General features: G+C 37.5%; 1 protein-coding gene across 4 annotated transcripts; it reads right to left on the bottom strand.

The window, feature by feature from the left end:
* Positions 1–213: 213 nt before the first annotated feature.
* sparta (spartin a) lies at positions 214–15,206 on the bottom strand. Of its 4 annotated transcripts, none has more exons than XM_041233025.1 (9): positions 14,876–15,206; positions 12,957–13,748; positions 10,247–10,444; positions 9,369–9,404; positions 6,725–6,854; positions 5,894–6,088; positions 5,640–5,798; positions 5,439–5,529; positions 214–1,402 (listed from the first exon to the last, which is right to left on the bottom strand). In XM_041233025.1, exons 2-9 carry the CDS (start codon positions 13,746–13,748, stop codon positions 1,204–1,206), a joined length of 1,800 nt encoding a protein of 599 aa, XP_041088959.1. In that variant the 5' UTR covers positions 14,876–15,206; the 3' UTR covers positions 214–1,203. The 4 variants fall into 4 exon arrangements, with proteins under 4 accessions (XP_041088959.1, XP_041088958.1, XP_041088956.1 ...); XM_041233024.1 differs by having other exon boundaries at positions 14,927–15,206; XM_041233022.1 differs by having other exon boundaries at positions 15,025–15,206.
* Between the last annotated feature and the right edge of the window lie 1,445 nt (positions 15,207–16,651).

The raw sequence follows: 16,651 nt of genomic DNA, 5'->3' as shown, positions 1-16,651 counted from the left end.
GTCTGCTTGGGCTGCTATAGCATTAAAATGTGATATTGGTCAATATATCCAGCAGAAATGCCATATAAATAGTGAATTACAGAGTTATTTGCATTGAGGTTCAGGTGACATTTGAGAGAATGCTTGGTTATTTATAATAAATGCTTTCTATATCAAGTACAATTGAATTTTTTAAAATTATTGTAGACCTTATCCATAAATTAAGCACAATACTTAAGGAATAAACCAATTCATCTTTATTAATTATTACAATTGGTAAAATGCTTTATTAGGCAATGCATCACAAAAAGGATATTCAGAATAAAAGGAAAAATTCTCCCAAAATGTCTTCTCTAATCACCCCAAAAGTATACTGCCTATAGTAAGCTTAAATGTAAAATGAGAGTAACATGTCATTAAAACTAGAGTATGGTTATGTGTTGGTAGGGGGGGAACTTGGAGTTGCTTGTATTTAGTGTCTGCTGCAAAAGCAACGACAAACTGCTTTACTTTGTTATGCTTCATTTGCAGGCTCAGGCAAGACTGGAGAAAGTAGCAGCAGTGAAATGTGGCAGTGAGCTTTTAAACCAGTAATCCTTTGGAATGCAGTCATCAGCAGTGAATACAGGAATAACTGTTCTGACTTCAGTGTAAATGAATATTTTATTAATAAATTAAACAATTAACGTCTCATTTTCCTTGCCAAATAATAAAATACTATATCAGTGGTCCCAAAATATTACACGTGTGGTTATTGTCCTGTGCAATGTATTTTAATTGTGTACTGTGCCCTTTAAAGGAACACTTAATTGTTCTGAAGCTGTTCTTTCCTACAGAATACTAAAGGCAGTTTTATTCTGGTAAATTGTGGTCATGGTCACTGGCTGCTATCTCTTAATGCTATACTTGCAATGTCAGATGGGAAACTGTATTGTCAAAAAAAAAATAATACTTTTTTGGTAGTTTCATCTTTGTTGTAAATGGCCTAATCTTGGAATAGGACACCAAATCTGTGTTTTAATCTATAGAAGTTATTGCACATCTTTCGTAAATAACAGGAGTAATTACTGTTTTTGTTTCTTTTCCATTTCTATCAAATAATACTGTCTCAAACATGTTCTTGTACTGCTAGTTTTCACACAAATTACATTTAATACAATATAAATTAAGCTTGTAAATGTATTTGATATATTAAAGCTCTGGGGAAAGAGAAACATGTACACATTATTCTTCCTCTTTCTTCAACTGCTTCTCTTGCTTTTCCTGAATCTTGTAATCTTCCAGGATTGCGCTGGCAGTTTCCTTTCCTGTTTTTTTCACCACTGCTTTGATGCCCAGGTTGTCAATGTTAAATGCTGCCACACCAATGTTGACGGCAGAGTTGACTGCGTTGTCTGTAGCTTGGCCAGCAGCAGTACCATACCTTCAAGTATCACAAATCACAAATATCACAATCACAAATAATCAAGGAAACTTAGTGAATGTTACAGCAAGAGAGGTAACTGCAACATCTATGCAAACCATATGGGAGAGACAGGAGGAGGAGGGTATGGGAAAAGGGTTTCAGGGTTTAATAGAAGCAGCTTGCATTAGCTGTTTTAGATACTTGGAAGTGTGTTGTTACGCCACTGAATAGTACAAAGGGTAGGGCTGCAGATGCACTGTTAAAGGGTTTTATGTAAAGAAATACCACATATATTTAATATTATGACAAATGATTAAGGCTATGATTTTGACAGCATCATTTTAGTAAATTTCACAGGAGAGATTTGCGAGGAAAAAAAAAGAATTCACAGAAAGATCACCAAATAATAAGGTTTTAGCTACAACAACATAAATACAAGCTTTTAGATAGTACACTAAAACCAATGATATGAAGATGACTGGTTTTGGATTACTGACAAGTTTAACTGTTACTCTGGTGTCAAGTAGTTTTCCACAATTCTGAAAGCACATGTTGTAAAGAAAGCCTCTAAGTCAGTAAACTTCTGTTCTCCGATGCATTTGCAATTCTGTCATTACAGAAAACAGCTCACTCGTATTTTAGCTGTCTTTCCTACTGCAGATGCAATGGCTTGTAGCTTCCGTTTTTCACGGCTCTGCTTAGCAGTGATAGTTGCCGCTTTGCTTGCACTTGCTGTCACCATTTCTTCACTCCACTAATTGACATGCTTGCTCAGCTACAAATGGTATTGGCTTACCTACACAGCTACACCTAAATGCTGCGTGCAGATACAACCAATTTACCGATACTCACAGATTTGCATTTGCAGTGCATGACATATACAGAATATGACTGGAAAGAAAGAAAGCGCCTAATCAAACGCGTTAAGATTTCCAAGACTTCCCCAGACTATTCAAATTCCGTGACAAAATCGTAGCCTAACCTATTTATTTATTTAATCTGTTATAAAAGGTGGCGTAACGTGTCATAATATAATTAATATTTGGTCTTTGATGACACTATAGCTTTATCCATTAGTCGTTGCATACCATATAGCTTATGAAGAGTATCTAGCTAACTATAAAAAACATATTACACACAAATTATGAAACTACACTAAACTGACAAATGTGTTAAATGTATTTGAATGTTGACTAATTTTGAGAAATTATTCAACTCCTCACCCTGGGTGAATTACAATGAACCGAAGCAAACCTGTTTAAAAAAAAAAAAAAGCATGCTTGTTTGCAAGTGAACATCGATTCGTATCACTTGCAAGGGAACTAGGTGTGAATGTACCTTAAGAGCTGCTCTAAACTGTTACTCATATGAATAGAACCATTTGATGTGTATTTTCAACACAAAGCAAAGTGCTTATTTTTTTACCTTAATAAAACATTAAGTTAACAATGCTGAACGTGTAAATAAAGTACACAGACATCTACTTAGATACAGTCCATTGTAACTGTTTTTGTGTGTTTTTGTGTATATATATATATATATATATATATATATATATATATATATATATATATAAATAATAATATATGACACACACACACTACAGGATTAAAAGGTTACACTTAAATGATTTTTGAAAAAAGCTTGTCTGCTTGATTTCACAACCTAGTACTAAAAAGAAAGTTACAAAATGAGACAACTGTTTGGACAATATTTACGACCATTTCTCTAATTTTTTCTAACTATTTTTTCAACTTCAGGTACTGAATATCTTCGTACTTGAGTTACAGAAATTTAACTAAAACCTATATCTCACTTAGAGCTGAAAGGGTAACTGAATATCATCTTTTTAAATGTTTTACTTGAAGAGGTACTGTTGATAACACCGTGTAACAAATGCTTTTTGTTTTTTTTTTGTTCCTGGGTAGTAAGTGTTATTTCCTAATTGCTTATGCCTCAAAAGTATAGAAAATGGCTATTATTCCCCACAAATGTTGCTTTTGTGACCAGGACAGTGATATTTCAAAATATCACTATTTCCAATGGGAAAACTGGCAAATGTAAACTTACAGTATAATCGTAAATCTCGAAAAACTACTCACTTCTAAATCTTTTGTAGTCATTTTTGTATTACTTTAGTATAAACCACATTTGGATTCATATGTTGTTTTTTTCTGACTTTATGTGAACGAAAAGACACACATTTGCCCGTTTTCCCATTGGAAATAGTGATAATTTGAAATATCACTGTCCTGGTCACAAAAGCAAAGTTTGTGGGGAATAATAGCCATTTTCTATACTTTTGAGGCATAAGCAATTAGGAAATAACACTTACTACCCAGGAACAAAAATTGTGTTACATAGTGTAATAAAATTGTACAACGCTTTGGGCGATCTGATGATAGCACTGTACTAGCTAGTAATAAACTTACTTGACAACCAAGGACTACATTCTCGAGTTTGTTGCAATTGACCAAAGTCCTTTGGCCTGTTAATGCTGTGTTCACACTGGATCACAAGTACAAAAGGCACAGCCAGTCACAGCATGTACCATCTGAACAGTTTCAGGAGCCAGGCAGCCCATTCTGTTGGTGGAATTTCAATTTTTCTGATGCTTATTTTAATTTTTTAAAAATTTTATTTACAAAACTAAATATTTGTTGAGTGTCAACACTGGCTGTTCTACCCTCTCCTACTTTGCATGTTAGTTTTTATAATTATAAAAAGTACAGTAATGAGAAGCTTTGGCTAGTCCTGCAACTACTCGTGCACATGGTTAGTTTGACAGGCAATGAACTAGAAGCATTTTTTTCCTGAAGTGATTTATTTATTTGCATCTGTGTTGATACTGCCAGCTGGCATAACAAACACATTCAAGTGTGTAGAGCCCTATATCTGCAGGGGAAGAAAAAAAATAATCAAAATTGAACATTTTTGAAACTTTTTTTTTTTTTTTTTTTTTTTTTTTTTTTTTTTTTTTAACTCCTTTAAAAAAGTTACACACATTTTTTAAGTTAAGCCAAACAGTTAAACGGTTGCAGACAGGTCAGTTTAATATATTTGTACTGCTCCACTGTAATTTTGATATTTGTAAATACAAGTTACTGCCCCTTTGTTCTACAGCCATGTTTTATATAGTATTTACAAATCAGTGACCACCACCTAATTTCACATCAAAACTAAAACAGGAAGAAAAAGCTATATGTTTTGTTTTTTTATATTTTATATATATATATATATATATATATATATATATATATATATATATATATATATATATATATATATATATATATATATGCGCAATACTATATCATATATAAACTGACTGATTGTCTTTCAAAGTTAGAATTTCTATTGTAAAATCCACGTTACAATTTATATTCAACATCTTATATTATGATTATTGTATATAAATAGAAAAACAGTACAAATGCCTAACATTAACAGGTACGGGGTGTTTCACAAATCCAAGAGCACAGAGAGATAACGTTCTAGGCCTCTAGATTAACAATAGCTCTGACCTCTGCACCTGTAAAAACTATTTCTAGGGGTTCATTAAAAATATTAATACGGGCCGCTGTGCCACGGTACAAGAGCTCAAGGCCAGGAATGCCAAAAGCCACAGAAATGTTGTATTGATAACACCCCCCACCACCCCAAATTTCTGAGAAAGAAGAAACATCCTGCACATGTAATTTAGCAAAGCAGAAGTATTAAAAAGTTGGCGAGCACCTGAAAAAAAGAACATAAATCTAGCACAAATGCATGTACAAGCCCTTATACATGTTAACAAGGCACGTTGAATATCTTGATGTAATCCAATTCTTTTTTGAGCATGCTACAGTGAATACTGGAGGCATGTAATATACAAGGGATGTAACACATAGCTTCTCAGGAATGCATGTTATACACAGGGCACTTGTTGCAGTCATAGAATTACAGTACTGTGGTTTTAGACAAATTCTTTTTTTTTTTCAATTAAATAAAATCAAGGTTACAGAAATGTTTTAATTGCATATAAAATGTAGTGTCTAAAGCGAGTGCCACTTACTTGTGTTTCACAGTATGTACCGTCTCTGATGCTACACTTTTAGCTATGCTCTTTGCTGCCACCTCCAAGCCTGTCCACACTGTTGCGAACCCTAGACATGAATTAACAAAATAATATTTTGTTAATTTTTACAAACATACTTACAGAACTGTCAAACATAACTAAATGTTAAGAGTAAATTGAACAGCTGTGAAGACTAACCCTGCATGCTACTGGCTGCCACCACCATGGCTCCGTCCATATTCGACTTCCCGTCCTTGTCTTTCTTCATAGACTCTGGAATCAGTTTGCTGCCGTGTTTCTTCACATGAGGGGCCAGCTCCTTTCCCACACAGCTGGCCACAGAGCATACCCCATCAACTAGGAGAGAGTATACCACCATGAGCCCAGGCCTCCGGGTGAAAACACATGCATTACTGCATTGCCCCGTCTGGAACAGTAAAGATAGAGCTTACCTAGAAACTGGCTGACCTTGACTGCACCTCCGGTTGCTTGCTTTGCTATATGAAGGCTCTTGGCCATGGTAGGACTGACATGGGTTGGTTTGTCTTCAGGGTTGATGTGTTCTCTCAGCTTCGAAGCACCTTTGTGGATGGCTTTTCCAGTGAACTCTGCACCTTTAACCAGACCCCAACTGAGCCACGAAGCACCTAAACAGAAGACACACTGTACTTTGATCCCTTTGTTACTCGGAGGGATTCTAATAATTAAATAATTGAAGCTATACTGAAATAGGGCTATTAGCTGGTGTTGGATGGTCCCAGCAGTTTAATTTGTGGTATAGTTTGCAAAGTCAACGTCTGTATATAGTCCGCAGGGACAGGGATTTCCTATATAAATACTAAAGGATCCGTGATAAGTGGCTCCCAGTGAAACAACGTGGATTGAGATCAGATGTTAGGCACAGTGATCATCATTCCTATTTACACACAATTGGGCCAAATTCATAAAGCAAGTTTTAGTCTTAGCCTTATCTACATTCTGTTTTAAAACTGAAATCTAAATTTAATAGCAGGGCTTGTTAAAGTATTGATCTACCTTCAGTCTCATGTGTGCAGTGACCTGCACTTGTATCTGGAAAAAGTGTCCACCAGTCCCTTTTAGCCAGACAAGCTTAACCTTGTAAGTGTGCAATTTATTTTCTTCTCTGCCCCACATGGAAGCGGAAGGGGATGGTGTTTGAACTGACAGGAGGAAATTAAGTCACTAAATCTTACATTAAATTATATTAATTAAAAAGTCCAAATCGGCTCAGTCAATCAAAGTTTTCCGATTTAATCTCTCACCAGTGAGAATTCCATGGGCTACTTTTTCACTCCATTCTGGCAAGGCCTCTCTATCCTCAGTTTCCGCCTCAGGACCAGCAATGGGAATCCTCTGGCTCAGGTTAATTGAGTCAGATGCTGCTTCTGCAGGCTTTTGGGTGCAGGATATCGTTTCCAAAAATAAAAACACAACAAAATAAAAATGAACAAATGGCTAGCATGACTATAGTTTTGTTAAGTCTCAGTCAACATCTTACATTACTTAAAGTGAAAGGATTTTTGGAAGAATTCAAAATTAGGATTATTTTAAAATTAGATTTGTCCGTAAAGCCACCCATAACCAAAAATTGTTGGTATGCTGTAATCTGACCCAGGCTTTCAAAACTGGGTATGTACTGTAGGTAGGAGACAATACACAATTTTATTTTTTAACTTGGTGCATCTGTTAAAACAGCTTGCTAGTATGAAGATAATGATTTTGGTTTTGAAAACTGTACTGGGAGAAACGGTCTTTATAGGTTGTAATAAAAAAAAAAAAACTACAGAGATCATGAAAAACTTATTGGGGTAGGTGAGGAAATTACAGTGAGGAAGGATTATAGGCTGTAAACCTGTAGATAGATATGTACAAATACTTTATCATGCTAACTTCAAGTTGATGACACCAAACACCAGGGTCGCTACAGTCAGGTACATGAGAAGTTTAAATTACTAATGTGCAAAATACACCAATGCAGCTCGTCCTGATGCACCACTTCAGCACGGAGTCATTTGATGTCATGTGATTACGGAGCTCATTAACGCTCCGAGACAATGGACAGAACCCTCTGCATTTGTTTCGATACCCTTTTAACATGCCAGAAATAAATGGTACAGTGCATCAGATCTTGAAGTAGTTCTACTGTATTAATAGGAGACTTTTTGTGGGTTTACTCTGACATTCACAATGAAATGGAACCACAATCCAGTTACTCCGCGATTAGGTCATCAGTGTTGCCAGTAAATTGTACAACTCTAAACTATGCTTTTGCTGTATAAGCCCTTTACTAATTCACAGTTTTAAAATTGTGAGTTTTTTTTTTTATGTGCATGCCAGGAATTACTTTATTGCTTTGTGTAAACAGGACTGGCTTTACTTTAGGAAATAAAAACTGTGCATTGTCATTAAGCAGATTAAAAACAAAACAATAACAGCCGTGTGATTGGTGGTGCTGAGGCAGGATTTCCCCACGCAAACAATGAGGTCAAAGCAGACAAAAAATTAAAATAAATACCCAACCCAGTGCACACTTTGCTTAGTAGGCCAACACAAACTGACACCCACGGGAAATGTTACTTGTTTACCATCTTCAGATACATTCTCACCAGGCGTTACACAGACCTCTTTTGCATGTACACCTATGCAGGAACCCTTTTCTCTATCACAAGTAGTTTGTGCATCAACCACAAATGGAGGACACACTTGAGCTAGACATGGTACGTAGGTGTACTCCCATTCACACTCTGCTCTCCATTCTTTTACTTTGCATTCCTCACATGCAAAAAACATTATCTACATATACTTTTCCCACCTCTGAAATAGCAACTAGTATGTTTACTTGTACTTGGTAAAACCATTATCCTTTGATTGTCAGCACCCAGCTCTTGTAATCCTAAAGCATGAGACGATTTAGCTAATAAGTAAGCTCACATGCAAATCTATGGCTGTGACAGGGGATTGGACTCAGTCAGACGACCGGACTCAATTCCAGGACCACGTTTTGATATTGGCAAATTATTTAAAAAAAAAAAAAAAAAAAAAGACGTTTAGACACTTAAGCCAAAAAAGCTTAATGAATACAAGATCAAAAACAACCACAGGTTTTAACAGCTGTGAAAAGTTTAAGCGATAAACGTGCATTATAAATACAGACTTCTTTAGATACAATGAGGCTTGAACACCTAATTTTGTTAGCATGCAAAAAGGCAAGTAATATGTTATTGCAGTTTAAAGGAAGGATTCCTTCATGCATTTTGCTGACTATCTTTTCCCTTCCTTGAATTTTTAAACACTGCAGCCCTCAAAAAGCGCAGCATTCTTCTATCCAGTAAAGTCCCTATGGAGGTAGAGCACTGTCCACTACTGTAAAGAACAGCTGCCCAGTAAAGACAAGTTCTTTAGCTTTGACAGAAAATACACTGCTTTTAAAACAATAAAATAGAATACCTGTTAAACTTTTTTCTTCAAAATGTTTTACCTTCAGAAACTCAGTCTTCATTAGCTGTAAACTGAAGTTTAAGTAAGCAAATGTTTTAACAAATCACTTCTAACAGGTAAGGGTGATTTGGTGAAAAAATTATTAAAATATAGGGGTTTATTTTTTTGCATATTATGCCGTGCATAAATATTTGCACACAGTTATCATAGTTCTTGTTTTGGTACGATTATAATAGCTGCACCCTAATTACAATTTAATTTAGGTTAAATTGCCAATTTCAATGACTTCTAACACTCTAAAGGTTGCAATCCCTTGAAGCCAGATTCTAGAAGGTTCAGAAAGTTAATCAGTACCCATGTCAGGTATACTAAACAAAGGTAAACTTAGGTATGCAAAACATATTATAGGAGTCCTTCCCTTTAAATAATAATAATAATACAATGAATGCAGTGGAACAGATCAAGTACCTTTTTAACCACTCCTTTTAAACTTCCATCTGAAATCTACAAAGATACACCAATTAGTTACTTGGTGGGTGAGGGATCCATTTACAACTGTTGACCAGCAAAATAACATACCTTCCACACCGCCACTCCACAATGTAAGAAACACAGGCATTGAAACTGCTTCAGTACAATTCATTTTACAGCTTGTGATAAAGCCTGGAAGAGCAAGCTGATCACTAAAAGTTAATTCATGGCAAAAAGCAGCAAATTATAAAAAGATATGACGCTGGATACACAATTTGTATTTGTGAAACGTTAGGCATGTGTATCTTCTAACTAAATTAAGAAATTTAACAGATAATGGACAACAAATGTTATGCAGCCAACAACTAAAATAAATGTTGTACTTTGTTATTTATCTAAACATTGAAATTGCCCTGCAATCTTAAACCTGCTCAAACACAGACGTCTGTATAGTTTTGGCATTTAGTGTTGATAAATCAGATCTGGAGGAAAACGCATTCCTCATATAATGTTCTCTGGATAGTTGTATAGATTTACATATGACATACAGGCAGCTGGACAGCCTCAATATACCTCTAGATTACAATACTCACTGTGCAAAAGAATGCCCTGTGAAAAATTGCCTACTCTTGGATAAGCAGTTCTGCAGATACATGGAAATCTCAATTTGGCACAAGCACGGCATAACATTAACATATTTTGTCGAGAGGGAGTGGGGAGCTAATAAATCTAGATTTTATGCCCCTAATTCTTAGCAGCTGTATTTGTGTGATATTTTAGAGAATTCCATTTATCTACAAAACTTCAAATACAATTGTGATGATTACTGGCAACCGAAACAGAAAGAAACAAACAAACACTCTTCAAACGGCTACCTGAACCCTCAAGTCTGTCAATTGTGACAACAGGTCCTGAAAGAGCGCTCTCTCTGTGTCTGGCAGTTCTGAGGACAGCACCACTCCCACATAGGACCCAGGCGTCTGTGCCATCACATCAGGGAACATGTAGACTCCTGTATTACACAGCAGGACCGGGGAGTCTCTGGACATCAGAGGGTAGAGCCAATCACAAACCTGTTCAATGAAGAACCAAAAGTTCAGGTCCCACTGTTTAACATCCGTACTAAAAGACTAAACACCACACTAACCCTAAACCAAATAATACACAGCTACTTTATCTCCAACTCTCTCAGTAAGTTGACAGCATTGTGCTATGGGTGGCAATATATAACAAGGGTTGTTAAAGACCTAACAAACTACATAGACTGCATGTTAGCAAATACAACTTTTACATACGTATTTTAATTATTTGTTTTAAAGTTTCTGGGGGTAAAGAGAGATGAACGGCATATTTGACTGCTGGGATAAACACAGGTTTTTCATGCAAGTTTTTTTTCAAAATGTAACCAGTTATTCAAATATCCTTTAATTTTGAATTGACTATAAAACAATTATAATTTGTACCATATAACTGTAAAACAAATCTACAACGCCAACAACCTTTTAACAAAAGAATCTTCTGTACAGTAAAGTGTCTTATTTATAGTATTTCAGACCTCATTTATGCACCGGTTTCCTTTGCATAGTTTCTTTTTTAAACAATGATTTATAAATTGTTACATATATAAATATGGCCATTTTTGCAAACCAAAACATTTGTAATATTCAGATATTTGTCCCAGTACTAATATTTAAGTTTTTAATTGAGAGATAGTGCCTCACCATGACTGGAGTAATGTTTCCTGACTTGAAAGCAAGGGCGCCAACAAAATTATAAAGACATTGTTCACATTATTATCATTAAAAACACAACACCTTAATACCTAGATTTACCTTGAAATGATTTGTCAGGTAGCATTCCGCAGAGAAGTTTTAGGAAAATAGTTCTGAAATGTGCATAAAGCATCACATACATAAATAAGGGGGAAAAAATAAACCTTTTAAACAAAAAACTTTACTTTACTGAGTAAACTTTACTTTACTCAGAGCTGCTTATTGTTTATCTGGACAACGCCAGATATCTGAATAGAGCAAGATTACTGAATTGTCCATGTCTCCATTTGTTGTTGTTGAAAGACGTTGCGATAAAAGGTTTTGTATTTGCTGTCCAATAGATCTTTCATTACGGTAAGTCAAAATGAAAAAGCCGGGACTTGCATAGATTAATTTTGTTAGATTCACAAGTGATGCTGTGATGTTCCAGCGGGCAGCTACTGTGACAGAAGACCGCTAGAGCTGGAAGCTGATTGGCTGATGGTACTGAATCGTTTTCTAACTAAATTTAACATTATAGGGGCTCATCCAGTAATCCAATCTAGGTTATGTCACTGCAGACCGTGACCGGGAGTTCCCAGGGGGCGGAGCACAATTGGCAGGAGGGCTTATATCGGCAGGGCAATCCATGCTTCACCGCGTACCAGCGACTCCTGTGACCTATAGTGCACCTGCAGGTCTGCTGTGGTGCCATCAGTTCTGTGCTGTCCTCCGGCAATATAGGTCTGATGGCTTCGCTGTGGATCTGCAGTGCGAAAAAAGATGGCTTGGCAGGAACATGTTTCGGAGAACGCGTGTGTCAGCTGCTGTTCCCCTAGGCACCAGGGAGTTGCAGCGGTGAAATGGGATTAATAAATACAATGGGTGATTCCAAATTGGGGATAAACATTAGGTACAATCATTGGCAATGACAAATAATATATATATATATATATATATATATATATATATATATATATATATATATATATATATATATATATATATATATATATATATATATATATATATATATATATATATATTACATTATACAGGGGTTTAAAACCTTAACCCATTAAAGCCAACCTGTACAGTTTAGCCTATCTTTAAACTGATCAAAATCCCTGTTCAGAAATATTTTTTTTTTAAATTGTATTTGGGTTATGGTTGTTGCAATATAATGCTTTTCTTTGTCATCAACAAGATTTGCTTTTCCACTTAATTAGGATGAACTCTATGGGATGTAACTGCAATAAAGGCAATGATGATGTTAGAGAATAGCAAGCCACAGAATAGAGAGAGTTGATATTTGCCAGAAGTACCACTGTATTTTCACATATTTAAGAAGGTTGTTTCCTTAAACTGTATCAGCTATGTAGGGACTTCCAACAAAACAGTAACCCCAGCAAAGTAGGGGAAAGAGCAAGCAACTATGCAATCACAAGGGCATTTTGCCATGAACTATAACAGACACAAAGGTCCTAGGGGCATTACTGCAGCATAATACTACTCTACAAATAAAAAGTCAATTACCAGGACACAGTAAAGCTGGAGTTCAGTTTTATTTTCTAATTTGTTCTGTATTCTTTTTTTTTGCGTGTGTCTGTGCATGGTTCATCTAGTTGACAGACTTGTAAAACACCTAGGTTTAAAATAAATGTTCCTGCCCTTATTTACTCAGTAGTATGGTGTTAGACACATTTAAAAAAAAAAATTGAAAATATGAATCTGCTATAACATGGGTTTATTTCAACACTGCAAAGCTGTACCATACTGAGTTTAACACCACAAATAAATCAACCAAACAAAACCAGTAGGAGGGATAGCTTACCTGCAGGAAGGCTGGAGGCTGGTTGGCTGCTCGAGCAGAGTCTGTGCTGGTGAACTTGATGATGCGGAGATACCCGGGGTAGGAGGGGGCCGTCACATGCCCCTCAGAAGTCACAAAGAAGATCTGCACCCCCCTATGGATCAGCAGCAGCTCCTCACCATCCACCCCAAGATTCTCCATGGGCAGTGGCCGGTTGTTCTGGCTATAAAAATCATCCCCCACCATAGACAGCTCCCCACCTTCTGTCCCGTAAGACAAGGTGTAATGGCCCTCGGCTGCTTGGGGTGAGTAGGCTGGTGGAAGCTCGCTGGGTACTCCCTTGCTCCCTTCTGCACCGGGCGGATCACCTTCTGGAAAGAGAACCTTAGGGGGCACAGGTCTTGTGGGTTTTTCCTTTGAAGGTAGGGCTGGATACAAAAACTCAGAGCTGCTGCTGCTGCCGTTAGCAGCACAGGAACCTGGGATTCCATCAGATGTGCCACCGGCTGCTGCAGCTTCCCCGGTCTCCAGGATTCGAAGCCGGGTATCAATATTGTTAAGGGTCTCCTGCATCTTTTCCTGCATCTCTCTTGCGGACTCCCAGGCAGGTCCTGTGTATTCTGGCCCTTGGGAAGGGATGCCGACCCCCCTCAGCAATTGCTGCCGCCCCTGCCTGTACAGATCAATGGCCTGTTCCTTGCAACCAATCTCATCCTCCAACAACCCCTTGTTGATGAGTGCGAAGGCTTTCTTGTACACGTCTGTGATGGTGTGCCTTGCATCTTCAAATGCTTCAGGATTCACTTTTTCCATCTGTAAACATCAACGTTTTTGAAATTTCAAAATGGTATAGACAGGAATAGACAAAGCTGCTATACAATGGGAGTCTTATTATATAACAGATTCCTTGTCTGTCAGCTTCAGACATCATATTAATCTCATTAGAAACAGACTGCACATCCAAAATGTAAATAAACCTGTGGCACACACTTGTGTGAAGGGCCTGTCCGTCACATGACTAATTAATTTGTAATGGAGATCAGCACTCAATGCAAATGGCCTCCAACTATTTATTTTAAAAGATACTTTTAAAAGATTCATCTTGATTAGCCAGTGCACCAAGAACTTTCTAAGTTAATCAAAACTGAAACCCCAACCGAAAAAAAAAAAAATATGGCTAATGATTTCCACCCCAAACTGCTCTGAACTTAAGTAATTCTAGGCAGTAATCACAGTGAAATGGTCAGTTATCCCTTGCGATTTTTTTTCTTCATAAACTCCCTTATAAATGGCTTACTGTGTCAGAGGACACACAGCTGCTCCATCTTCTCATGTCGCACGTGATTTATGTATAACTCAAAATCTAAATCAAAAGCAAATAACTAGTTCCACTGTATAAAAGATCACATAGTCTCTTTGTACCTATAAATTAGAATGTTCACACTGTTTAAAAACCGCTTCAACAACTCTGGCAAACTTTAGAACTGAAAAATCCCACCAATTCTTACAACGTTGCAACTAAACACATGAATGGACATGGGGAGTACATAATAGTAATAAACATTAGCACACTGAGGAGAGTTTCAAAACACAACCACGCAATCTGTAAATGCCTAGGACCAACAATTTAGTGCACAGAAGCTCTGTACAACACAGCAGAGTCTGGACATGTCTGCAGGATGCTGAAAAAGTATGCTGAAGTCAAATGTTCCCCAACAGCTCTATGCTTGCATGTTTCAATGATGAATCCTAAAGTTAGTTTATTATATATATAAATTAATAAATAAATAAATATATATTTTTTTGTTTTTAAAAAGTCTCTGTTTATCTGCAAAAGTCATTAGCAAAAATCAGGCACCATCAACTCAACAGCGAAAAAGAATGGTTTCTTTCTGAATTCAAATAATTCGCTGTTCTTGAATGCAGAGCATACAACATACCGAAAAATTAGTTCCACAGTCTCCGTCACATGCAAACACCGGTTCTCTTACCTCAATAATAGATGTAGTTTATTCTGAGGATGAATCTTTCATGTATACAGACACCTGTTGCTATTGCTGTTAGTTTACCAAATGAAAGTGAAACGTACAATGTCACGTGCCCTGACTGTCCCAGCTCCAGTCTGCAGTGCTTTAATCAACATAACCCAACATTACGACGCCTTAAAGCAGGGCTTTTAAATAGTGACCCTAGTTATCTATCGTACTCCTGCACTCTTATTTACATGCGTGTGCTTATCCTGGCAGTCTGTACATCACGTGTCTAGATCACCTGCTCGTTTTTCAAGAAGATTCCAGCAGTACGGCAAGCTCAAAGTGCCAGAATGCTTTGGAATTACATTCCTCCTATTGAACACTAGAGGTCACTGTTTCCAACTAAATAAACAGTTGCAAAACTTCAATATTTAATTGCCTACAAAATAAATGACAACGTCCCATAATCGATTAAAGCCACACAGTAAGTGCAAGTACTTGACCAGTCTAACTTTACTGACAGGTTCTTGCGAGGTCTACCATAAAATTAATTCGATGGGTTAGATAGCTTGACATGAAATGCCCATTATATGCCTTCCATTTCATTTGAAATGGCAACAGAAAAACACTTAACCTGAGTTGATGTTGTTTCACAAATTGGCATATTATGTTACTTTTGAGTAGAATTGTAATTTTAATTGTAATTACTGCAGCACAATTGTAACTGTAATTGTAAATGAACAAAATGTATTAAAACTGTGATTGTGACTTCAGCAAACAATGCTGCTGTAATTGGATTTATAATTGACCACAGGTCTGGTTACCTGGAAGCAGCCACTTTTCATCTACGGTGTTGACTTTGAAATATTGTAATAAAGGGCTGATGCCAGGACTTTGGTGTGTGTCTGTGTTGAACTGTGTACTGTAGTGCACTCTGCAAATTGTGTGCAGGACTGTTGCAGGACCTGCAGTTGTGCTGTCTGCAGCATGAGGTTTCATTGGTCGGGACAATGCATGCAATGCTGCACAAGCAATGAAACCTACCCAGCGTGGCAAGAGATTCCAGGGATCAGGGGATTGTTGGGGCGTGCCTGGCAAGAGCTAGGGGATGGAAGCATGGACAGCCTCCTGATGCTATGGTAAGATTCTCCCTGTGTTAGATTGTTGCAAATGAGTCGGTGTGTGTGTGTGTGTGTGTGTTTGTGTCTGTGGGGGGTGGGGGTGGGGCTGTCTGGACTTTCCAAACACAAAAACACCCTAACACCCTTCCCAAACACTTCCCTCTTTGTTTTCCTAGGCAGATTTTAGGGTTAAACAGATCAGATTGCAATAGAAATATTTACACTAAGGGAGACGGAGACACTAAGGGGACACTGAAGACCCCGGGGTTCGATAGAACTGGCTGCTGGGAGGTATTCCAGGTGCAGCTGGCTAACACGTGCAGTGAGTCGGAGAAGGCTAGCCACCTGACTGGGACTCTGAGTGGTGACGTGCAGCTGGTACTGTTAAATCGCCCCAGGGAGGCTGGGGATCTATACGCCACTGAGCGAAGCCCTAGCACACCGCTTCGGGGGCGTGGTCGACCTGGAGCGACTAAAACTGAAGCTGCAATGCTGACTCCAACAACAGGGGAGAAAACCTGGCCAACTTCGCTTCAGAGTTGGACAGAGAGAGCTGCAGGTGGCGCAGATGCGGCATCAGTTTGTGTAACAAAAGCTGTTGTACCCTGCTGTAACAACAAAA

Source organism: Polyodon spathula, chromosome 30 (genome assembly GCF_017654505.1).
Source record: "Polyodon spathula isolate WHYD16114869_AA chromosome 30, ASM1765450v1, whole genome shotgun sequence".
Classification (NCBI taxonomy): Eukaryota; Metazoa; Chordata; class Actinopteri; order Acipenseriformes; family Polyodontidae; genus Polyodon; species Polyodon spathula.
This window is presented reverse-complemented; position numbering and strand designations above follow the sequence as displayed.

Excerpts from the sequence above, each read along its gene's own strand:
- sparta (XM_041233022.1), bottom strand. The coding sequence starts at position 15,078 with ATGTTGATTAAAGCACTGCAGACTGGAGCTGGGACAGTCAGGGCACGT. Across the intron at positions 6,855-9,368 it reads TAAAAGGAGTGGTTAAAAAG|CCTGCAGAAGCAGCATCTGA; the intron begins GTACTTGATCTG and ends TGCACCCAAAAG. Across the intron at positions 1,403-5,438 it reads GTACATACTGTGAAACACAA|GTATGGTACTGCTGCTGGCC; the intron begins GTAAGTGGCACT and ends TGATACTTGAAG.